This window comes from Sebastes fasciatus, chromosome 8, assembly GCF_043250625.1.
Source record: "Sebastes fasciatus isolate fSebFas1 chromosome 8, fSebFas1.pri, whole genome shotgun sequence".
NCBI lineage: Eukaryota > Metazoa > Chordata > Actinopteri > Perciformes > Sebastidae > Sebastes > Sebastes fasciatus.
The window spans coordinates 8,559,091-8,584,673 of record NC_133802.1 but is presented as its reverse complement, the minus strand read 5'-3'; the positions used below and the strand labels follow the sequence as shown (position 1 = coordinate 8,584,673).

At 44.4% G+C, this 25,583-nt stretch overlaps 1 protein-coding gene across 1 annotated transcript in view; it reads left to right on the top strand.

Annotated features, from left to right (window-relative positions):
- The window catches only part of skia (v-ski avian sarcoma viral oncogene homolog a), a 79,471-nt gene extending 54,244 nt beyond the window's left edge, over positions 1 to 25,227 (top strand). Inside the window, exons 2-7 of the mRNA XM_074643131.1 lie at positions 16,120 to 16,236; positions 18,213 to 18,328; positions 18,851 to 19,173; positions 19,309 to 19,640; positions 21,608 to 21,838; positions 24,282 to 25,227. Coding sequence (XP_074499232.1) covers positions 16,120 to 16,236; positions 18,213 to 18,328; positions 18,851 to 19,173; positions 19,309 to 19,640; positions 21,608 to 21,838; positions 24,282 to 24,470 — 1,308 coding nt within the window. The 3' untranslated portion in view covers positions 24,471 to 25,227. The remainder of the gene's footprint in view (positions 1 to 16,119; positions 16,237 to 18,212; positions 18,329 to 18,850; positions 19,174 to 19,308; positions 19,641 to 21,607; positions 21,839 to 24,281) is intronic.
- Positions 25,228 to 25,583: the final 356 nt, after the last annotated feature.

The following is a 25,583-nucleotide window of genomic DNA, read 5'->3' as shown; positions in this document are numbered from 1 at the left end:
TTTTTGTCCTGGCCAGTTTCATTAGTTTGTTTTTTAAAATGATTCTGTTGAACCACAATTCAAAAACAATGTCTGATTTTCATCAGTTCATTTTCAGTAAATTTTTATTTATTATTACTTTTGTCAGTTTCAAGTTATTTCAGTGACCATTGTGGGTTTTTCTCTCTTTAACGGAAGGGTACCAACAACTTTGCCTACGTCTGTATATATACATATATATATATATATATATATATATATGTATATATATATATATATATATATATAGCTACGAGTATATCAAATTTTATACAGCATTCATTTCACCCCCCTCCTCCTTGTTTTTTCCCCTGGTTCTCAATGCATAATAACACTTGGAGTCCACAGCTTGTATGTCGACAGCCCTCATGTGTAAGAGATTGTTTCTCCATGTTGGACGATGGGCTCAGCGTGGTGCTCTAATTGACCCCGCCAAGTCTGCAAATGCATTAGTGCGGCCATGCTTGGCCCACTTAATGTCCAACTACAACAAACAGGGCCATCAATAGATGCAGCTCTATGCAGCATATATAAGGACCCAGTGTGTTCAGTGGTTTGTCTAAAAAGCAGGCAGACCCGGGCGGCAGGCAGGTTCCTGGTCAGACGAGAGGGGCCCGGTCAGGCGAGCGGTGGTGGCTAGTCATGGTGTCTGAAACAGCTGACAGGCTGACCTAATCCTACCCCACAGACAGGAAGGAAAAGGAGTGTAGCCTCTGGCTGTGGTCTCTCAAAGACTAGCTGTTTTGTGTACAGCGAGGGGTTAGTCGTTGGGCAAGCAGTTGGAAGATTTGCTAAGAAACTGCGTGACTAAAGGGGGGAGCTTATAAGCTTTACTCGCATGTATCTATGACTGATGTTATCAGCTCCGATATTTCTGCATGGAAACAATAGAATTAATATATATATTTTTTTATATATACTTTATTTTTTCCCCTTTTTTTCGAGGTTGTTTTCATATATGCAATTTACAGTTTGTAATTACAATAGTTTATAAAAAAATTTTTAAGTAGTTGAGCTTAGAGACGAACACAATAAGTACACTAGAGAAAATTGAAATAAAATGTAAAAAAAAGAATAATAATAAAAAAAGAATAGAATAAAATAAAAAAATTGTAATACTAATATTAAGAGAAAAAAGTAATAATAATAATAATAATAATAAATTAAATAAACATATAAGTTAATAGAAAAAATCCTGGTTTTTAATCAAGGGGATTGAGCAGATAGTGGCCAGAGGATTTAACTATCATTGCTAACCCCCCCCCCCCTCTGGTGTCAATCCCCCAAACAGTCCTAATCCCACCACATCCTGCCCCGACTGCTGGATCCCACGCGTCTCACCAGATCATGCTTTGGGCAAAATGCATCCAGTGCATATATAGTTGAGTTGCTATAGGGGAAAGTGGTGGATACTCTAATGGAAAAGGGTGCTAACTCTTGTCACTGTAGTTGATGCTTCTACTGTCATTTAAGCACTCCGTCGTTGGATGGAGTGTCTTAGCTGCAGTGCCAACACAGTTCCACTTCCTAAATTAGAAATACTACGTGCTTTCCACCACAATTTCTTGCTTCCCCCCATTCACTGTGTTTACAGTTAACACAAGCTGTAAACACAGACGCACATGGCTGAACTGGGTAATCACACATTATATTTATTCATTCATTCCGAGCCAATGACCTACCTTGTTTACTGTGGCTCATTACTCCTCCAGGTGCTCCTGTGGACGCGGTTTATAAGAGGACCCTTTCACAGACTCACACATTGTTAGATTCACACCTTCCATTATCCTCTAAAGCATCATCTCACCTTTGCTGTCTCGAGTGCCGGAGGCTTGTTTATGTTGTCAACGATTCAGTTACAGCAAACTGAGTCACAGCAGACCACTCCATCTGCGAACTAAATCATCCGTTAAGCCTTTTTTATTTATATTGTAGCTGTATGCCGAAAGCATTAACTGAAGTGAAAATCAAGTCTGACGAGTCCAGGCTGCATTGAAAAAAACGTAGACGAAGGTCCGCATGCTTTAGCTCCCTTTAAGTGCAATTATCCATTATTGAGTGTGTTCTTACCTCAGGTAAGCTACAGTGTGCAGGGAGCTACAGTGTACGTACCTCGGTCCAGCACCGGCCTACTACGGTTTTGGATGTGCACGACCACCTTACATTGTTTGAGTCCAGGCTGCATGCCATTCTGTTGCACTATAGACCTTGTTAATTAATCTAAACGTGGCTTCAACACTCTCGCTTTCTATTTGACGAGCTGCAGCCACTTCTTATATACTCAATATATACAGTCTAAATCAATTACAGTCCCAAATGCCTGTTTTGGGTGGGCCTCTAATAATTAAGGGTCTTTCTGGGCAGCAGGTTATGTTTTAAGGTGGAGGATTTCACGCATTCCAGAAAGGGTTTTTGGAATAACGGATAAAATATGATCCTGAAAGACTGGTGGAGCTCATAGCTCGTGTTCCCATTCAATAGTCAGGCGAATTTTTAAGCAACCTTTTGAAATGTCGCAAAATAGAAATGCAGATTAGGCGCGTTTCCATCAAGCTACACATGGCTGTAATCCGCACAGTAAACAAAGTAGAAGAGGAAGTAGAGGCTGCGAAACGGAAACAAAACAAGGCGGTACTGGCCATGTTTCATGTTTCCCGGAGACGAAGATGAGCATTCGCACGTTATGGGAATATCTGAGTAGACTCTGACAGCTGCGGAAACAGCTGGTCACGCAAATTAAATGTTCGCTACGTCAGAACTCATTTGGCAAAGGTGTTTTTTCATAATCCATTTAGCATATCAACTCTTTTTCAACATCATACAAAAAACCTCAAGCAAGTGCAAAAGTTATTTTGCGCAATTGAGGACGTTTTATCGAATTTTGCTGTTTCCATACAGCTTTTCTAATGCGATACTTGAATTGAAACACAGCTAATGACGGCAGCTCTAGTGGGTATTATTAACTAGCCACACTAGCTAGTCCAAATGGGGGTCAAGAGAAAGGTCAAACGGGCTCAAGACCAAGTCATGACCAGAAAACAAAACCCCAGAGAAAAAAACAGTGCCCATTCAATATACTTCATACTGTACTTAGCGAGAGTCAACAGTGATATACTGCATATCACTCAGTAGAGTTTAAATATTATATGAGCAGAAAACAACATAAATCTGTCTAAATGTAGCATTATTTGCTCATCATGATTACAACCCTGAGAGGAGCCATCTGCACTGGAACCAGACATGTTGGAGATGAGAGGAAATAGAGTCCCAGACAGCCCTGGGTAAAGACGTTCGTTACACTTTAACTTTATATCATGTGAAACTACTCTTCACCACAATCTCTTTGACAACAGGGCTGTTTCTTTATTCATGCACCGCTCAATACGGCTTTATAATAAAACTTTAAGATGTCATAATGGAATTTTCATTATTTATGATGCATTGTAGCCATGGTGAAACTGTGGCGGTGAACCACAGATGGCTCAGTGTAGGGGGGAAACACTGCTTCTTACTCCCAACTCAGCAGATAATGCCTGTAATGGTGGCGGCTTTCAATGTCTCCCATGAGGCAGCATCTTTATAAACCCCTCCCGCCCCCCCCCCCCCCCCCCCCCCCCCCTCCAGCTATGGGTCACACAGTGAGATAGAGACAGAGAAGGCAAGATTTGAGGTTAAGACTGTAATTGGAGGTCTGTCCCGGTCCCTGGTAGTGGAGGGCTCCAGGGATGAGGGTTTAGCAGGCGTAATGATGTCTGTAAGATGAGAGGGGATTTGACTGCAAGCCCCCACCCTCGCTTAAATCCCCCTCATCCTCCTCTCCGACATGAGGATCCGTGCACGGCTAAAACTGAAAGTGAAAGGACACATGGTGCACTTACAATATGGCAAACCATTGTTAAAGCCACTCGCCTTCCAATTTTAGGAAGTCTAACCAGACTTTTATCCTATGAAATGCAATAAACACGAATGGGTAACAGTTGTGGACATCTAAGTATGGCATGTCAGATTTCAAATTGCAGCCTGAACATGATTCCAGAGGACGTAAACGTGTCCTAATCCTCCCAGATTAGTGAAAAGTTCCTGTGTGTGTTCCAAAGGATGTGGGACAGGGAGGGTGTCTCAGAGCACCCAGGTCATCTGTTTTGTTTTGGGGTGTACACTTTAGTGCAGTTGCAGAAGGGTTGAGAGTTTGTCTTAGGTGTTGGAATGTGATTTATCATTATGGGATATGGACCGTCTCTGCAGCTTCACTCTGCTGCTGCGAGCTCCTTTAATGTGTTGTACAAATTCAAACAAGTGTGCAAACATACAGGACACATGTGTGTGTGTGTGTGTGTGCATGTTTGCACAGCGCTCTCGGCTAGGTTGTCACATGTTAACTCATGTGCAGCAGTCTGGACCGGGGTACCCGAAATGCCTGCTTGTGTTCCAGTGCCCCGCAAGTAATACTTGGAAATCAACCTGCCAGTATGTGTGTATGTGTGTGCATGTACGCCCTCTCCCTCCACCCCAGCAGGCAGCAGCATCCGTGCCCCCCCCCCCCCCCCCCCTCCCTTTCCTCCCAGTGCTATTTATGTATTTGCTTAGCCATGCGACTTAACCCTTTCACAAGCAACCTCAACCTCAGGGCACGTTACACGCCAAGCAGAAATATGCCCTGTGCACCCGATGCTGCACACACACACACTCCTCTCCTCATTACCCATGATTCACATCTGGCCTCCTTTAAACCAGGGCAGCTTTCAGCAGATTCCTTCGCACTCGAGCCGACAACCTTATTCCAACCTGAATTATGAAAATAGTGGATACCGGAACTGTAAGAATTGTATAAACTGAACCACAATACTGTACGACCGAAGGAGCTGATGTTCGTCAGTTATTGTAAAGGTTTAGGTTGTCATCTATTATGAATATTAAGACATCTGTACATGAGATTAGACACACAACCAGAAGTGCATGTACACATACACACACACACACTCACTCACACACCCAGATCAATGGAAATGTCCATTAGGGTATAAGCGGGGATTAGAACAACTTTAAAAATGGACTAAAATTCAATTATGTTGCTTTTAGATGGCTCTGAAACATTTGCTGCTTAAGATCATAAAACAGACATTAAATTAATTTTCTGGCTTTATTTGGCTACTTTTAAACTGGTCTGGTCTAAAAGCAGAGCCGCTGACATCAAATTCACGAGCGATGTTTGTTTTTATGGATATGGCCTTTAATTAAATATCAAATGTCTGCCAAATCAGTGTCACCCTCCTTTTGATTGATGAGATTGATTGATTATATATTTAATGTAGCAGACTGCAACATTTTCCAATTTGATTACAATTAAGCAATTTTAATCAGAGAGCTATGAGAATACACAAGTAAGTCGTATGCTGACATTTAGCCAGCAGGCTACCGTTATTCAGCTCAAACTCCAGGAAAAAAACACAGAGCATTTGAAATTTGTGTGAAACGGACGATATTATGAGGGCCATGGCCGCCGTGCCCCATCAGTTTGGCCTTCAGCCCCTCAAAAAACGATCTGCCCTGCGGCCACAGCGGTCTTGAGGCCCCGTCCACACTGCCTCGGCTGATTTCGCCGTTTTCTTCCTGTCAATACGGTTTGTGGACGGTGTCTTTTGTTATGATTCTGAATTCGGGCAACATCAAGAGAAACGCCGCGCCCATAGCCAGTGTTGGGCTCAATTTCGATCCCGGTATGAACCATGGAAAACCGGTCTATTTATGACGGTAGTTTGTCACACATGTTACCCCTGGATTCCACCGGAGCTGATCGTGGCCACTTCAGACGGTGCTTGTTTCCACACGGACACGCCGCAGCGCGTTTCAGAACCTCTGCTAACAATATGCGTCTATTTTTGACGGAGCTGCGGCGCGGTGCAAAGAGTGTCTCGTTTGCTGGTTGAGGGGATGCACCGAAATCCTTCTACCCCCCCCTCTGTAGTCTTGGTGAATAAATGTGAGTGTTAAACTGGACTTTTAACGGTATTAACTTTGTCTGTAGGCTACAGCACAACGAACCAGGAAATAACAACAATAAACAATTAAAAACTGACAATTTTTTTTTAACTATGTATACTAAGAGACACATTTTATGCATTCTTATCCAAACTATTATTGGCCAATATATTATCAGATTTTTTCCAACCCCTAAATCTTGGTATTGGCCTTAAAAACAAGCTGCATAGATTGAATTGATATTTGGTCTTTGAATACACATCCAGCCTGTATCTGTCAAGCATGTTAATGTTAGCATTTGATCCCTCTAAAAACAGCAAAAGCCAAAAGGAAGGTATATGGAAAAGGAAAAGCCATGGAAAAGTCCAGCTGTATTTACTTACCCATCCCCCCCCCCATCTCCATGTTACGCTTTTGAGCTTTCCGTCTCCTCGGTGGGCCGATCCCTGGCTCTCTCTGGCTGAGAAGAGCAGCTCTCTAACCATTCCCACGGAAAGAGTTGCCAAAGCAAATTTGGCGAGAGGAAATGGAGACCCCTTCTCCCTTCCCAAACCTCCCAATCTCTTCCCTTTCCTTCCCTTTTTCCGTGTGTGTGTGTGTTAGTGTGTGTGCATTCAGAGCTGTTCTGCACGGCCTTCAGGAAGCAGTGGGAAGGCTTGCGGCACACGAGAGGAGTTATTCGTTGCCTTCCCTCTCATTATTCTCTCTCTCCGTGTTTTTCCATGCATATCACTGTTGTCATGTGAAACTTTTTTGAAACAATCGTTTCGGTGATTTCCATCTTCCAAACTTCAGCTAGAACATTTACACGGTCCTTCCGCGGGGTGTGAAAATTCTCAATCACATAGACTTCTGGTGGTGTGGCTAAAAAAACGAGGCTGCTTGTCTTCATGCCCTTTTTGGATAAGCAGAGTTTTATCGGAGATGAAAATGTAGTTTGAACAAACACAAGAGCAGAGTTTGATTCTGTCTGTGTGTTAGTGTGTGTCCGACTGCTGCTCTCTGTTTAGACTCGATCCCTCGCCACAAACTGTTTACACTTCTCTCTCTCGTCTCTGTTCTTTTTTTTCCACCCCTTCGTTGCCTTTTTTTCTCTGCCTTACTGTCCTTCCCTCCTCTGTTTGTACTGATGGGTTTGGGAATGTCGGCCCTCTTATCCCTTTTGGGACTAAGGGACTGATTTAGCCTCTTGTCCTCTCAGTTATGATAACAGTAGCCAATAGTTAAGCGCTGTGTTGCAAAGCATAGCCCTGACGCTATAAGCATATTGTGTACAAGTTTGAACACGCACTTCATTTTGACATTTACATATTGAAATGTTCTGTTAGCTGGCGGTTGTTTTAATCACTTGCAACAAGCATTTAACCTTAAGCCCAGCTATAGCGACAGCAGCTTTGGGAGGTTTTCTCCTCTTGTTTTGTCTTACTAGCCTCTCCGGACTCTTCTTGGAAGTAGAGAGACCGCTGGAACAAAAGCAGACCCGCTGCCATAACATTTTCTCAAAATGTAAATGTTGAAATAAGAAGGAATTGACATGTCAGATTTCCAGCTTTATACCGTCCCTGCAGGAAAACGCTGGGAGGTGACAGGAGGGTCTAGCGTATATATTTTGCACGGAGCAGCGGTATCAATACAAGCTGTTTTTGGCGAGGGCCGTGGAAACTAAGTGTCTTTCTGTTTTTCTTTCAAGTAGCAGGGGGAATGTAGGAGAAGCTTCCCTGCTAATGGGATAAATGATGGCTTATGTGGGGAGCGGGTGGTACAGGCAGGTACTGCTGGGGCCTCCTCTCTATATACAGCTACCTGATAGTCTGAACATCTGCCATTTGTCCGCGCACACACACACACACACACACACACAGTCTTGTGTTTTTGCCTGGCAGGTGTCTTTGCCTTCGAGTCCTAACGGCGTTCTCCAACAAGTTAATACTCGCTCTTTATAATTCCAGACTTCTTGGAGTGAATAAACACAGTTACTTTATGTGCTGAGCGCAGGAGAAAACGACTTCTCGCTGTTATCAAAGTGAATATTAGATGAGGTCATTTCAAGTGTAGTCAGCAAACCAGTTCATCTCGAAGTCAGAACTGCGCCTCAGCAGGACTGAGAACCTGAGAGTCCTGAATAATAAGATGAATTCAATCCTTTTCGCAGGGCAAAGCGCTGCAATAGTTTGACTGTAACTATGTAAAGTGTTTTTGCTATTTACTTCATTGAAGACAGAGACCCTATTGTTCTCGGTGACTCCTCAGCCAAGGAGACGATGGTGGGATGAACTAGTTGCCAAAATTGGAGCTCTGCGTGTGTGTGTGTGTGTGTGTGCGCGTGTGTGTGTATAACCCACAAACACACAGCCGAGGAATCTCACTCGAGCGAGCAGCCACGGCGCTCGCTATATTTTTATCCTGTATGTTCGTCTGGGTGTTGAACTGCACACACACATTCACACACAGTTGAAGTTACAGTGGCAGTCTGACTGAGGAATTAGCAGAGAAATGTGGTGAAAAAGACAAAGCAGATCACCGTCCCAACACCGCTCAGAACAGATCCGCTCGTAGATCCGCAGACATAAAAACTGCTCAAGCCTCAATGGGGGAAACTAAAGCGCTGCATACAGCTTGTTTGTTTCCTCCAAGGCCAGCAGCTAATGAATTCAGCCTCCAACCCGAGTGTTCCAGGTCAGCCTTTTTTTTTTATATGCATAAATACGACATGTTGTCCAACACCTGTTTTTTTTTTTTTTTTTACCCGCCATATGTGGCGCATTTGTGGCCGACGCTGTATAAGGTGAGCTCTCATTTTGCCCTCCGGGAGGGGGGCCCCTCCCTTCATGCCACTATGGGGCCCCTCAGAGGGATAACGCAGGGAAGGCCAAAGTCAGGTCACAGGCAGGGTGCGGCTCCGCTCGCCCTCCTGAGTGAAGAAAGAGCAAAGAAAATAGGTTGTTTGCCCTTTCATCTTAGCCGAGTCTCGGGGGGGATGTTGGGTTAGGCAACCTGTCAAGCACCGTGTCACTACATGTTGTTTGTCTCTGACAGCCGTGCAGTCTTGACACTGAGTCACATTATGCAGTCAAAGCAGAAAGGGGTTACTCGCTAAAAGGAAATGGCAACAGTGATCAGTGACAGAATATCCAAGGTTTACACAGCATTAAAATGCCATTGGATATCAATGCATTGTTAGATTAGAATAGGCGAAAGCCGCATTTACAAAAATGAATTCAACTCGAGGCCTTCTTTCCAAAGCTCTCAAACACGTTTCTTGCCCGATATCAAACAAGAATTGTCAACTCAGTTTCCATCTTCAGTCTGACATTGCCGCCACTATCAATCACTAGAGACACCAATGTATTTTAAGCAGACACTGAGGCATAGCCTCTGGTTCTGGAGCGGAGCAAAGTAAAAACAAACTACGATGTCAGGCGATGTTGGGAAGGCATGCCCGCTACGGTAACGCCGGCGTTAGTCCCGCCCCGTGGCGCACATTGGTCGATAATTTTCTTACTGAGAAATCGCCGCTTCATGTCACGATGCCAGATGAATCTGTCAACTCCAACTCGGTGGGGTGGGCAGATTCAAAAGGTCTGGACCCAGGCCACCGCGTATCACAATTTTCTCTGGATGGAGTTTGGTCTGTTGTCATGGAGATTCTCCATGCTTCTAGGAGTGAAAATTCTCAATGACAACAGAGCAAACTTCATCCATCGAGGCAGACTATGAGATACGGATAAAAGCTACAGCAAAGGCCAGTAAGGCAGACCTTGAGTAAGGATTTTGTTGTGAAATGTATCACACATTGCTGAGCCATCGTGTATTTTTATCTGACTTTTGGCAAATCAATTGAAAGAGTAGATGTTTTAGTAAACTGATTCTTCTTAGTGGATTACTGGAATTCCAAACTGAAATGTAAAACCTAGTCACTTTTAATATTTTTATATTTTATATGGCACTGTGTTGACTTTAAATTGACAAGTGTTTTGATGAACATTCTTATGGCAATAGTTGAGGGTTTGGTCACCTTTGTTCCGTGAGATTGTACTGGAAGCTGTTTTGGTCCCCGGGCACTTAATTCGTCCGTGTTTCAGCGAGTTTCTAACTTATTTTGCTTGCTTCTCTTTCTTTCTCTGCGACTGGAATCTTGCTTGTTTGCAGAGGACATCCTGTAATCTATGACACAGGAAACGTACTCAGACAGATAGACGAATAGGGTGGGGTGGGGGTTTTGGGACAGACAGAGCAGAGAAGAGGGAGTGGCAGAAAATGAAACTAGGAGGCGGGTGTATAGATGGAAACGACAGATTGTGTCAAGAAACAGATTCTGTCAAGTGTGGCATTCTTCAAAGCCGGGAGGATTTTGTTTTTCGGTGACACTCCCATTTTCAACACCCTCAAGGTGTCGGCTAAGACGAGTTTCACCTTAGCCGGGAGCTTATGTCCAAGTTTTCAGAAAGCAGTCATTCCAGAAACTATGAGCTCCCTCGCAGGCCCCTTCTGGCATCTTTCCAGCAGAGTCCAACAAGAATAACCTTTCCTCCAAATTTGTTGCTTTCTTGACTGCTTGTAAGTCTAATTAAGTAGAACTGGAAACGGCAATTAAATGTCGATCCGTCGGTCAGAGGCCTTACTGGGGGGCAGTTGACATAAATCTACCTCAATGATTTCTCCTTCCACCGACTCCTCGGATTGGAGTTTGATCAGCTGCGCAAAACTCTCCACGAACTCTCTCCTGACTGACTCATTTGTAGTTCCTCAGTTTACTCGCGAACAGAAATAACCCCTTTTGATTCATTATATAAAAAAAAAGGTACAACAGGATAAAGAACCCAGTGTGTCGCCCAAAGAGCACAGCTGATTTGCGTGCATTCCTTCAGGGGGCTTTGAGAGCATTTCAGAATGTCCGCGACGTATTATTTAACCGTCTAAAGGTCAACACAGTGAAAGTGTGACAGTCAGTTTTAGAAGTCTCACTTCCCCCGCCCAGTTGTCTTTTTTATAACGGTTATATAAGTTTTCCTCTAAACTGCATGTATCTGCAGATTCCTCCTCAGATGGAGATCTCTTGTGGAAATATCTCTGGAATTGGATCGATTTCAATGTGTGTTTAAATTAGTAATAAATATCAATAGTGATGCTGTTTTTTCAGAAATCAAGACACAAAGAACTTTTCAAAAAAGACTGATTAAAACCGGCAGAAAATGGTTTCGTTAAAAGGTAAAAGCCTCAAGAAATCCTTTACTTTATATTGTTCATAAATGCTATTCATAGTATTTCGTCTCGCTGTGACAAACATCAGTAGCCTGCAGACAGAGGAAGTGTTCTGAAAACTGAGGGTTTCAAAAGGCACAGACAGTCTTCAACCGAGAAGACTGTTATCACTCCACCCATCCTGTGTCTGCCACACACACACACACACACACACACACACACACACACACACACACTCACAGCCATACTAACAGACATGTACACCCACATCCACTCGCCCCAGACACGTGCTCACACATGAGCCCCTGCATGGGGGCCCCTCTGGCAGCTGAGACGGGCCTGCCACTCTCACTATTTCCACATATGCTTCTCCATGACTTGAGGCTTTGTGACTTTCTCATGCAGGGGCTATTCCTAGCTGCCATGTGTGAAGTAAGGGGCTGTAAATTAGCATTTGACAGATGTGCACTTCAAATAAAGGTACACTATTGATACTTTTTTTTTGCCATCGCTTGGCTAATATCACGACCACAGAGCGCTGCAAGCAACTCCTCAGTGGAAGCATGGATGAGGATGATAATAAAGCGACACCTGACTGTTAATAAAAAAGGCCGATGTCATCTCGTCCAGATTACCGTTGTGTAACGCTAATACTAGTAGATATTACAAGGTGTCGTGTTCTCAGTGTGCGAGGTGTCGGAGCTGAGTGCATTGACGGTGCAGTCTGGGCATGTCTAACACACACCTCGGCTCATCGGAAAGCCTTATTTTAGAAGTGTGACATCCTGTCTATGCTGTGTAATCCACACCGGATCATAAAGGAGGGGTGGGCTGCAAAGTGCACGGATATATGCACACGCATATTTCTTTATGTGTCTTTGAAGTTAGCCCTCGCTCTATCATTTGCAGCAGCAACTGCTTATCAGGAGAGCACTGTAAAGTTTCCAATAAAAAGTGTCTCACTCGCCCCCAGGTGAGTGTACAGTATGTGTATGAATGTGCATGTTTGTGTCGATTGGAGGAGGCCCCTCAGCCACAGACCCCCTATATGATCATGTTTAATCCCACAGAGGAAGATACCATGCACTCTAATAGGATCATTTCAAGTGAATCAAATCATAGTGAAATTACACCACTCCTCACTTTTGCACCGGATCACCTGAAATCAGCCTGAGGGGCCCCTGAGAGCCAGCGCCACAGACATCACCGAGCTGCTTTTAAAAAAAAAGAAAAAAAAGAAAAGAAAAGAAAGGGATTCCCACCGTGGCTGTCTGTGTTTGCCTCATTTCTCACAGTCCCACTGTTCAGTAATCTAGACATGCAGAGTTCTCCCTCCGTCCTCACCGCTGAGCCCCCACGAGCTCAGCTGCCAATTGTTGACCCCCAGCGCTCTCCTCCATCCAAGATTACCGGGGCCGAATCTCACCCTGATGGAAAAGCCGCGGTGTTGGCAACCGGTAATCCACGAGACGAGGACTGGCACGTGGCACAGAGACTTTGCCCAGAGGCAGCACAGTGTGTGTGTGTGTGTGTGTGTGTGTGTGTGTGTGTGTGTGTGTGTGTGTGTGTGTGTGTGTGTGTGTGTGTGTGTGGACTGCACTGCAGGCACTAGCCTCTCGCCTCTAGCCCTGATATGTAGGACATATATCTCTTCATATCTAGATAACCCACAGCCACCGTCAGGACTCCTCTGTATTATTGTAGTGTCTTTTATCACTAGATACAACAATCACAATATATCTTCTTATTATAAAGAAAGGCTTTTTAACCTTAAAATGCACTGGTCACTAAAAAAATAAAAAATGGATGCATTGTAACTTGGTAGAGGTATGAAAGGTACCTAGAGGAAGAGTCCTAGTGACTGGTGATCAGCTGACTTTTCATCTAGGGGCACCGTGAAGTGGAAATTAAAACTCGTCACCGGTGGTATCTGGACACACTATATGTGTTAACTCATCAGGATAGAACGCCGTCCTATTTCTGCATTTCAACTCGCCATAAAATCAGCAATTTAACACATTCACTCCCCGGATCGGCACATCCCGGCTACTCTACTGTATACTGTACTCTTTTCCTGTCTCTGTATGGGGCGTCTAGTGTCTGTGCTACAGACATCAATTGACATGCATCTATTGATGCAACACGACACAACCGATTTGTTTTTCACTTTCACCCGTGTTTTTAATAAAACCTAAGCCAAAGAAAATACCGCAAATTACCACAAGACAAGATTGTGCTGGATTCATTTACTGAATGAGCTCAGACAATAAATCCTATAAATCAGTGCTTTGCAATGATAAGAGATAAATGTGTGGACATTTTGACCCAAAATGTTTTTTAGAAAAACTGTGATTGAGATGAAATAATAGCTCAGAGTAGACACTCTGATAGATTCAGCTTGTATACAAAGGAGTAGACAAATACAAGGCAGCAGGTTTCACTTTGGTCCTTGGAGTACCTACGTCTTCATAAAGACCTCCAAAGATGGGGCAATTTTTTTTATTATTATTATTGAATTAGCTCTTCAAACAAGGTCCTGGTGTCTAATCTCCCCTATTTGAGATCTTTAAAGGCTTTATTTTGAGATTTTGAGCTTTTTCCTTAAACCTTTATTACATTCATCATATGCATACAGGTACATACATGATATTTGACCTCTGCATTTAACCCGTCCTAAGTATTTTAGGAGCAGTGGGCTGCTTTTAGTGTCTCGCTCAATGGCACTTCGACGTGCAGATTGTAGGAGCCGGGGATCGAACCGCCAACCTTGTGGTTAAAGGACGACCCGTTCTACCTACTGAGCTACAGCCACCCCAAAAATACACATTTAGGTGTTTACTTTTCTACTTTGTCTTTGAAGGACCTCTTTAAAAGGAACCAAAGATTTCAAAGTGTTCCTCTGAGATCAGGCCTTAAAGAAATAGTTTTCTCTTACATCATGAAACTTCTAGAGGTGTACTATAGCAGACCAGACAGCGAAGAATGTTCTCGGTCACATTGGAAGCACGCTCTGATGTCGTCGTGGAAAGTCATTGAAAGTCACGGAGTTGTACATCGGGGCCGTGGCGGTGGTGGTGGTGGATTGAGGACAGCTGTCACATCGGCAGACCTCAGCGGTATTTGTTCGTCTAGCCACGCTACTTTCCTGTGAGAGCAGCTCTGATTACACAGACATGTGGCACAGCGTGACACACTGCCAACACGGCTGAGAGAGGCACAGATAGATAGATAGAGAGAGAGAGAGAGAGAGAGAGAGAGAGTATCTAACCCCATTTCAAATGACCACCTGTTGACACCACGCAGGAGGAGGTGTGCGCGTGTGTGTGTGTGTGTGTGTGCACTGAAGCAGTTCGCTGGCTGCACGCTGTTGATTCCTGAGGGAAATCCTCAGAGACAAAATAAGAGCGAGAGAACACCACGGAGTGAACCAGAGAGAGAGAGAGAGAGAGAGAGAGAGAGAGCTGTATGAGTGAATACATCCCCTCTAGTAATATAGTTGCTTCGACAGAGCCAGCCCAGATCTGCATTACATATGAGACCTCCTCTTCAACGCATGACCTCTAAACGCTGAGATAGAGTGAAAAAAAACATGTAGAAGATTATTCCAGAGCTGTTGTAGGAAGAAGTGGAACTTAGTTTCAGTAGTCAGTAAGAATCATGTAGCTTTCCTCCACATGTTGCTGCTGAATAGTGCCAAATCACATCACTACTAGCAATTAAAAAAAAAAGATATTTTTGTATTTTTGCATTCCCATTTAATGCAAATTTATGTGGTAACGGTTCTTTTAAACAATGTGTCCGTAACAACTTAAAGTCTGAAAGTTGTCCGAATAAGCAACGGTCTGCTTAAACAACAATGACCGGCTCGCTGTACATTATCCCTTACTCCGGGTTTCTACTAAAACATGTTTAGATTCTTTAATGTTCAAAAAGTGTATTATTTTTCTCATCCTGTCTGTCTGAATATACTTGTATTCATCCTCTGTCTGCGCTATATTCTAATGAGCCTGCATATGACATAGGAGGGGGGAGCCAAATCTGAATTATTTCACAGTTTGTGGGTTGGTAGACACTCCAGATATCCAGATGTTTGTGCACAAGCACTGAAAAAGAGTTTTTTTCATGATATGTCCCCTTTAAAGTTGGATAATTCATTTCCTTTGTTCAATCAATAATGCATTGCAATTGCTCTTAGTTGCGTGTGTGTATGTATGTATGTATGTATGTATGTATGTATGTGTGTGTGTGTGTGTGTGTGTGTGTGTGTGTGTGTGTGGCAGCTAGTGACAGCCACAGCTTGGAGAGGCTGAGGTCATAGCCACAAAGCCAGCCTAACGGGGGGGAAGAGAAACAAACCCTTACTTGTTTGTCTGAATGAGTGTATCTGTGTGTGATAGACAGACAGACACACTGTGATAGACACACACACACACACACACACACACACACACACACACACACTGCCCCAGTCACCTCTAGCCTCCTCTCTTGGCTGCCTATGAGCAAACACACCTAGCTGTATTGGATTGTGCTTGTGACAAAGTCAACAACACACCTACATTTAAACACACTATCAAACACCTCCGCTGGCACTCCTGCATCAGGCATCGTCTCACACACACACACACACACACACCCGCACCCACACACACACACACACACACACACACACACGCGGTTATTGGTCTGTCTGACAGTATTGGGTGCATTCTCAGTTCACTGACATTGTAGTGTGACAGCCTTTAGCCAGCTGCCAAGTTGACAACCTGTGCATTCACATCATGAGGGGAAAATAATCGACGTAGTACAGACTGAAGGAAGTCCCGGTCATAAGTTTATATGAGCACATAATGTCTTTGTAAGAATTAAATTTTTAATTTTTTTTAAAATCTAAAATCAAATGTCCTTCTTTTCCTCCAGGCGTCTGATCCCATCCCGATGAAAAAGCCCAAACATGAAGACTTCCCATCGCAATCCCTGCTGGCGGACAAAGAGAAGCAGCACGACTGGCTCCAGTCCCTGTCCGCCTCCAATAAGGTTGGTGTTGGTGTTGGTGTTGCTGTTGCTGTTGCTAAGCTCGGGGAGGAAGAGGAGGAGATGACGATGACAATGATGCATGGAGCATGAGATGAGATGTCATGTAATATTATACAGAAGTTTTCGGATGAGGGTGACGCTTAAATTTAGATTTGGCAAGCCACGCTAACAGAGGGTAACCGTAGACGCCACGACCCCCGCAGATTCACTTACTGAGACGGAGCAGAAGTTTGAGAGAGCGGTGTAACAGAATATAACCACAATATAATGATGGATGGTCCCCTGTGAAGATCAATATTCCCTAAAAAGAAAAAATCCACTATGCAGATATACTTAGAATGTCTTCAACAATTAATCTTCACGCTGACCCCTCCAAGTCACATAACACATCAATCTCTACGGCACCATTTAGATTGACGATGACACGTTCACACCCTTTTAATCAACGGACTGGTGCAAACATTTACTGCAACCTGAAGCACTCTGTAACAGTAATACGTGACTATTTATAATCACAAATAAAGCCCTGAAATAATATTCTACTGTCTGAGCCTGGACCTTACCCAAGGTCAAAGGCAGCTTTCACAACAAATCACTTCTAAGGTACAAATCAAACAGAACTTATGTGTGGATCAGCCACTTTACACTGAAATTCGACAACCAAATGCAAAGAAGACTTGCACTTAGAGGGCGCAGATCTTCGACAAGGCCAATCCTCACAAAAATGTAAAGGGTTCTTCCTCGGCCTGTGCTACACCTTTCCACCAAGTTTCATGAAAATCGGGCCGGTAAATTTTTCTGTAATCCTACTGACAAACAGACGAGCCTCCTTGGCGGAGGTAATAATGATAGAAGAACATCATAAAACTATTTCTGCAGCTGGTACACTAGGGCTGGGTATCAGACCTCAATACTTTGTTCCCCCGAAATGTGTCCGTAGCACAACGTTTCAAAATTGTCAGGTACTGCAAATTAGCGTCAGATGTCTCATTAGATTCATAATACTGTTTACTTATTCTTTAATCAGATATTTCCCTGATTTAAATCAGAATGTCCTACAATATTAGACACTGTATTTTGAATTAGGCAAACAGCTTGAACAAGTTTTTGCTTCTTTTGTTAAATGAAAAAAGGAATTTGTAGAATAACATGTTTGTGTTTATGACAGTTAAAGGGACTATTTGTAACTTTGTAAGCGTATAAATGTAGCGGGTCGTCACACATGCGCGTTCGCGTGTAGCCGCTGTACCCTCCTCCTCTGCCTGCTCGCCTTCACTCAGACAGCTCAGCTCGCTCCACCTCTAGACGTGAACGCGCGCTCACTCCACACTGCAGAAGAGTTAGTTTAGCTCTGAGAATATCTAGTGAATGTACAGGGGACGTTTGTGCAGAAATAACTGCTGCAGCTCCTCCAGACCAACAGAGGTTTCCCGTGTCTTGTGAAGTGACCGAGCTCTACAGAGAGTTACGTTGTCTTCTCGTTACCGACCGGGTGCCGGTGTCTCCTCTGCTCTCTCCGGCTGCGGGCGGAGAGAGCAGGGAGACACGCTGCAGAGCCCCGCTGCCTCAGCCTGCACGGCAGGAAAAGCCAACACTAGGATCAGATCTAAATCATGTTCATGGAGAGACCTTGGTCTGGTCAGCTAACATTACTGCCAAGCAGCTGAAATATAGAGTGATATTGTGGTTTTAGCTGACGTGTGTCGCCTCACTGTTTTGAGTGATGCTCGTTCAGGTATATTGAGAGTGAGCAAGCGCGAGCCCGACGCTGACTTTCGTTGATTTCACGGCCACAGGTGTCGCTGTTAAGAAGCATTTCTGAAAGTTACAAATAGTCCCTTTAAAGTATAGTACGAAGATATCGACATAAGCATCCCAACGTTTGAAACGATGTCCGGCTCTAACAGTATACCAAAACAACTGTTAACATCTCATTTATTACTTGTGATTTAAAGTATTATCATTCTTTTTTCCAGGGGCTAAACTGCATCCAGCCGAGACAGAGGCCCTCAGCTTTCAGACCCTGGTCCCCCCACATCTCTGCTGGTGATAAGGAGCCATCCAATCACCCCCTGGCCCTGCTGAGAGACAGGTGAGCCCAGCAACCGGGGTCCAAAATGGACGTCACTCTCACCAAACAGCACACATTACAAAACAATGCAATATCTGGGCTCTTAAAGAGAAGCGAGAGAGATGGCAGCCATTTTGTTCAGCTGGATCTGATGAGCTGCCAGCATGCTCTCTCACTTGTCTGGGTGGGCTGGTGTCAGAGGGGTCAAGTCTGACTATACCACAGCCTCCCACGCTCCGCCATTCACACACACTCATTCTGTGGGCACCCACTTGGCATGGCGCTGCCGGTGCAGGCTGCACCATATCACAGTTGATCTGCCCAGTTTCTCATGAAGTGGGAGGAAAGAGCTGCAGGCACTTTATTTTAGAAATGTTTCTCTACCCTGGTTGGCAAGGCAGTTCAAACCAGACCATACAATCTGGTACTGGCTGTGTTTATTTGCATGGTAGAATGCAGCTCTTGTTAAATGAAGTAACCTTGATTTATGTTATTGTTCATAACCGTCATGTAGTTACAATTGTCTGGTTTTCCTCTTTTTAGCTTCTACAACTATAAGAGCCTGGAGAAAGCTGTGGCCCCCAATGTCGCCCTCACGCCGCTGCCCCTGGGGAAGGTGGGTCCCCTGTCCCCGTCGGTACCCAGCACTTCGCATCCGAGCGGAGGTGAACCCCCAGGCGAGGGCGCCAACGCCAACTCCAGGCCTCGCAAGAGAAGAGCCACAGAGGAGCTCCTGCCCCCGGTGCCAGAGTCCCCCTGCCCTCCATCCTCACTTGCCAGCAAGCTGCCGCTGCCGCCACCGCCGCCGCCACCTCAGGAAGACAAGGACTCTGAGGTGGATATCGAGGTGGAGAGCCGCGACGAATGTAAGCAAAGAACTCAATACCAGCAACTAGACATGTTTAGTTCTTTACGGGGCTCGACCAGATAGCTAGGGGTCTTGACGACTACAACTATCCACAAATCTCACCCTCTCTCGTGTCTCTGGTGTCTCCCAACAGTCACTTCGTCCCTGTCCTCCCTGTCGTCGCCATCCTTCACCTCGTCCAGCAGCTCAGCCAAGGACTTGAGCTCGCCGGGCGCCCAGGGCCCCGTCTGCACCGTCACGTCGGCCGAGGGCGCCGTCCCCACGGCCGCGCCCGTCGCAGCAGCCCCCGTGACCCCTTCAGAGCTGGGGCTGGAGTCGGAGCTGGAGAGCCTGAGGCAGGCGCTGGACAGCGGACTGGACTCCAAAGAGTCGAAGGAGAAGTTTCTGCACGAGATTGTTAAGATGAGGGTGAAGCAGGAGGAGAAATTGGGATCGGCCTTGCAGGCCAAACGCAGCCTCCAACAGGTACGAAAAGCAATGACGTTTCTCTGAAATATGCTCGTTCGTCATCTTTCCCCTTGTCAAACGAGAACGCCGAGTTTCACGTGTGTGCGTTAAGTACACAGAAAAGGTCCAAGATTTAATCCAGTTTAGCACAAAGACTGGAAGCGGAGGGAAACTGCTAGCCGAGCTCCATTAAGAGAGACAAAATACAACTTCCAACAAGCCAGAGAGCCACAAAGCTGTAGACTTTGAAACAACTTGACCTTGACTTAACTGGTTTGACACTTGACACAAGACTTGACCTTACTTAAGACCTAAGACTTTTTGTTTGTTTGTTTTTTAAGTCATGGATTCTGAGACATCTCTGCACTATTAATTCACTATTCAGATTTGAAAGGAAAACGTTGTCATACTGCTCTGTCATTTTAATGCTCAACCAGAAACGGTTACATCTTGACTTGTAATTTGTGACTTGTCTCGACTGACTCGAGACTTTGCTTGAAAATTGTCTCAACTGACTTGAGATATGACTTTGTTTTAGACTTTTAGACTTGACTTGGACTCGTCTTTATTGAATTGAGACTGTGGTTGGACTCAAGACTTGACTTGGACTTGTTTTGATTGACTAGAGACTCAAGACTTTTTTTAAAACAGCTCTGCCAAAGACAACTTAGGGATTTAGAATGCATTTAAAACCTTCACACCACATATAGGAGCAAAGTGCTTCACCTAAACTAACCTCTGTGTCATTCAAGGCCACCAACCAGTCAGGTTTGTCAGTGTGTCTCTGTATAGAAGTTGTGATCGTCTCTTCTTGTCATACAAACAGTGACAAACGTTGCCCGTAGCGACAGCCTGATATCACTGGATATAGCCATAAGGATTTAGAGCTACAACCCTGGTGATTAAGTGTCTCCATTCTCACACCGATACGCTATATATACACATAGTATATGATTTAATTTGAGTGAATGCATCACTGTTGGCTGAGAGAGAAAGGGATTTCCCAGTTCTAGTATCACATGGCAGCTCATATGAACTTTAAGCTTCCCCCCCCTACGTTCTCCGAATCGAGACTAGACAAAAAAGTTTTCAAAAGTTGGCGCGCTGAGGAAATGACTTTAGCTTAGGCATCAAAATGCAGAAGTGGATTAGAAGTCATTATCACTGTCAGCAAAGCTTAGCGTGAGTTGGCAAGTGATAACAATGAGAGCGGATGTTCCTGCAAAGGGAAAGGCCAGACTTCCATTTTTATTTTTGGTCTTGGACTGAGAACAAGAAAATGCCGACGAAGGAGTCTGTGTGGGTGAGCAGCACGAAATGCATCCTGAGCAGGGAAAAAGCAATTCCAGCCGGACAGCATTCCACTTTCACTTTCCATCAGTGTTCAGAGGAGCTGTGGAGAGGCAACGAAATCCAACCGACCTACCAGCTAAATGAAAAGTGGTCTTACTTTAATAAAGGAGACATATCATGAAATCTTGTGCTCACACATCTGGGTATCTGGAGACTGATTCCTTTCACTCTTTTTGTAGGAACGAACAAAGCTGTTTGTTTCAACTGCTAGGTTCTCATGAGAAGGCTATGGACGTGTTTCCACAACACACACACACGCACACTCTTTCTTCCAGTGATTCAGAGGAAGGAAACCTAACTTGTGTCAGCCCACACATTGCCCTAGCCCCTGACTTTGCTCAATGTAAACACTGACATGAACACTGCAGCCTCCTGTAACAAAGCACTGCTCTGGGGTGTCAACATCTCAGAGAAACAAAGCAAAACAGCCATGTGACAGACAGATATATCCACTGACATTTCACAACGGTTGTATAAGCATCACGGGACACCGAATCTTCTCAATGATGCATTCAAATTATGTAAAAAACTTTCCCCAAGTGATTAATTGCATCATAATTGTATAAACCCCATAAAAAGACAGACCCTCTCTTTGATGCTCACTTCTTACGATCTCTTCTTCTTCTTCCCAGGAGTTGGAGTTCTTGCGGGTGGCCAAGAAGGAGAAGCTGCGGGAGGCGACCGAGGCGAAGCGAAACCTGAGGAAGGAAATCGAGCGCCTGCGAGCCGAGAGCGAGAAGAAGATGAAGGAAGCCAACGAGTCGCGGATCCGCCTGAAGCGGGAGCTGGAGCAGGCCCGGCAGCTCAGAGTCTGCGATAAAGGCTGCGAGGCCGGTCGTCTTCGCGCAAAATACTCGGCTCAGGTCAGTTAGCTCACACGTCGATTCAAGAATCTGTCAATTTAATAATATCTTTCAAGATACGATAAAACTTTAAAGGGCACACATCGTGCTCATTTCCAGATTCATAATTGTATTTTGGGTTTCTACAAGAACATGTTTACATGCTTTAATGTTGGAAACGCTCCGTTTTAGCGCCTGTCTCTTTAAGCCCCGTCTGCTCTCATTGGCTACATGTGACATAGGAAGGGGAACCAAATCTGAAAGGCTTGTTGAATCACATGTTTTCTGATCTAGACAGCTCACAAAACACCGACTGGGTTGTCTTATTTCACAGTTTGTGGGTTGGTAGGCCCTCCAGATACCTACATGTATGTGCACAAGCACTGGAAAAAGGGGAGTTTTTCTTCATGTGTCCCCTTTAATAATCTCTTGATGATACATTTGAGAATCACGGGACATTGGTTAAAATGAAGCCAAACAAGGCCGTGCATTGTAGACAACAGACACTAACAGTCCAATGTGCGCAAATGTGATGGTAGAATGTCTAGACGATTATGCCAACACCCTGAGAGTAATTGCAGTGTTTCAGAGTTTCACTGCCTCAAACAACTCTCAAGGTCAGCGGAGGAGAAGGCAAGAAAAAAGAAAAAAAAGGAACACATTTCCTCCTCCCCAGTCAAAAATAAATGGGTGTAGCCCACAGTGCACAGACTTAGGATAAGTCCCCCTCCGAAAGGAAACAGGAAGAGACGTCGACTTCCCTCAAGGCACCATGGGAAATGCAGATTAGACAAAACAAGAGGGAAGTTATGCTCTCGAGCTGCGTCTGTGTACCTCCCTGCAGAGACTACAGTCGTCTTTGGAAGGCTGTCATTAAGACATTCAATTCAATTCAGACATGTTCATGTTGCTGCAGCCTGGGTTTATAGGACAGGAGCAGCAGCCAGTGTTCTCAAGCTTTCAGCATTATCTTAGTGCTCTCAAAGACCACTTAGCTAGGCCACCTGTTTCTAGACACCGGCTTGATGCTGAAGAGACTGTGTCTTTTGAAAAGCTAAAACCTACTTTTCTGAGAGAAATCATATCGACACAAATCAAGTAAAAGCTAGAAATATCCTGATTGATGATGTCCCCCCACAGAAACTAAACGTTTGTTCCCAAGCTTGTGGCGGTACCGATTCCCCAGATTTCAGCTGGTTGGGAAGAAGCCTGAGAACCAGTTCTCAACCACTTAATACAGAAATATTTACTTGTAGGACATGGAAAATGAAATAATAAGGAGAAATGCTTCTTCCAATTTTAATAACTTTGATAATAAGGAAATGTGTATGAAGCTGTTTCAATGAAAATAAACCAATAAAACAACATAGCAAAATAAAGCCTACAGGTGTTAGGTTATTAATAGGCGAGAACAAACTCTTGCACAAGTATTATGTTAGAGTTCCTACTTGTAAACTCGGGGAAAATCCATATCACGAAAAAGCAGTTCTCTAATGTCACACAACAATGGAAGCACACATTGTAAACGGTAAACCTTCAATTAAAAGGCAACATTAAGTATATTTGCCTGTATTTGATTAAAATGACCTCCGAGTTGTCGGAAATGCAGCATGAGGTCTGCCATGATGCAGGTAATCTAGTGGAAAGGTGTTTTTTTAGGTTTCTTTTCAAAGGTTTCCTCAACCAGAAAAGTTAAGACAGCTAAAGACAACTCAAAAGGGCCTAAAGACCAGAGTTTCTGGATGACAATATCTGCTAAAACGAGGTGTTCATTCAGTGGAGGAAGGATCAGAATTCCTGGATGTGCAATTCCCCACCTCTCTTAAGCCTTAAAGAGGGCGTCGTCACACCCTGATTGGCCCAGTGGGGAAATGCACCGCTAAAAAGATGAAAAGGGAAATGACAGCAAGTACCCGAGAATGACGGACTGCTACAAGCTTGCAATTTTTTGGCCTTTTTTTATGGACTAAAACAACATTAAAGTGATCATATTCTGATCACACAATTACATTCAGATTCTTCACAAGGGAATAAATTGATCACAGACTGACGCTGGGTTTCATTGTCGCCATGGAATTCCTGGAGCCCGTTTCTATATTTGAACACTTATTTGGCAAATTCAGAAATAAACTTTACAGAAATATGATAATTTATCCAACATCTTGTTTTCACACATTATATAGTAAACCCCAATAGTTTGGAAACCACACCAAGAAACTTTAACAATGCAATGCAAGACATATTCCCAACGTAGACCACATCCACTCTGACGGAGCTGACCTTTCACACAGCAGTCCAGGAATATGACATCAACTGGATAGAATAGGATGATCGGGCTATAGAGTGTAAACAGGCCTATGAATGAATCCATGTAAACAGCTCAGTTCTTTAGAATAGGGTCAATGTTTGGATCGTTACGCTTCAAACTGTCTTGTAGTCATCATCTGCTTCCTGTGTTTTCCAGATCGAGGACCTCCAGATGAAGCTGCAGCACGCCGAGGCCGACCGCGAGCAGCTCCGAGCCGACCTGCTGCTGGAGCGGGAGGCCAGGGAGCACCTGGAGAGGGTGGTGAAGGAGCTACAGCAGCAACTCTGGCCCAAATCCAACAGTGACATGGAGGGGACGCCCATGGACACGCCAGCTGAAAACTAACCCAGCAGCCAACCTCACCGCCCGACCATTCCCCCCTCCCCCACCTCCCCCCCATCGCCATGATCCCCAACATCTTCTGCCCAAATCAGACCATAAACACACCCAGGAGTCCCGGGCCGGCAAACATCGCACCACTGTCCATCGCGCTCACCCTCCAGAACACACAGATAAAAAGACTCTCGCCCTCCGACCAGAGAGAAGAAACGAGGACCGGAGTCCTCGTCCGTGCCCATGAAACGTGAAAGTGAGTGATTTCCTTGGAGAATGACTAGAAAACGGCAAAGTACAATGATGCAACAAGGAAACAGGTGTTTTTTAAAACCAAGCACTGACTCGCACCTTCCAAACTCACAGAACTGAATCACAAGAACGAGAGAAAGAACAGATGTATAGCACACAGTCTGGTTGTGCCTGTATTTTCTCTGACAAGAAAATGAGGTGGGACTTTTGGACAGACGTCTGTGATAATAAATGCTGAAAGATGATCATATTCTATTAGAGCTATACAGCTGTTGAGAGGCGCTATAACATCAGTGCGTCCAGGAGGAGGGCAGGGCTCACACTTAAACCAACGGTTCCCCGAAAAATTCTCAACCATAATCCCTCGCCGTGACGAAGATGGAGGATTTTTGAAGACATTCTAAGCTATTTAAGAGACTACATATAGCGAAGTGTAAAGAAAAAAAAAAGGACAGTTTCTTTGTTTCTCTGTGCTATTGAAGTTTTGAAAAATATAAAAGATACAATTAACTCAGAAGATGAACAAAACAAAGCAAATGAACTTCCCACAGTGCCACCGTGGTTTTGTCGGTTTTTCAGGAAGCCATCGCAGTCCGCCGAGGGGAAAAGCATCGAGTTCAAAGTTCAAGCGACTCGTCTTTTCCTCCCATTGTTGTTTCATAAAATCGTATTCCTAATTTCTCCGGGCAGTGGGTGGGCTTGCATTTTGGGTTGATATATTTTCTCTCTTTGGAGCACAACCCTGGATTGGGAATTGGAAATAAAAACATGCTGTGTTAAAGGCACCTTTTTTTTAAGTGAGCACTTGTTTTTGGATGATCAATAACAATATCCAGCAGTCTCATTGTTGCTCCCACTACGTCACACACTGGT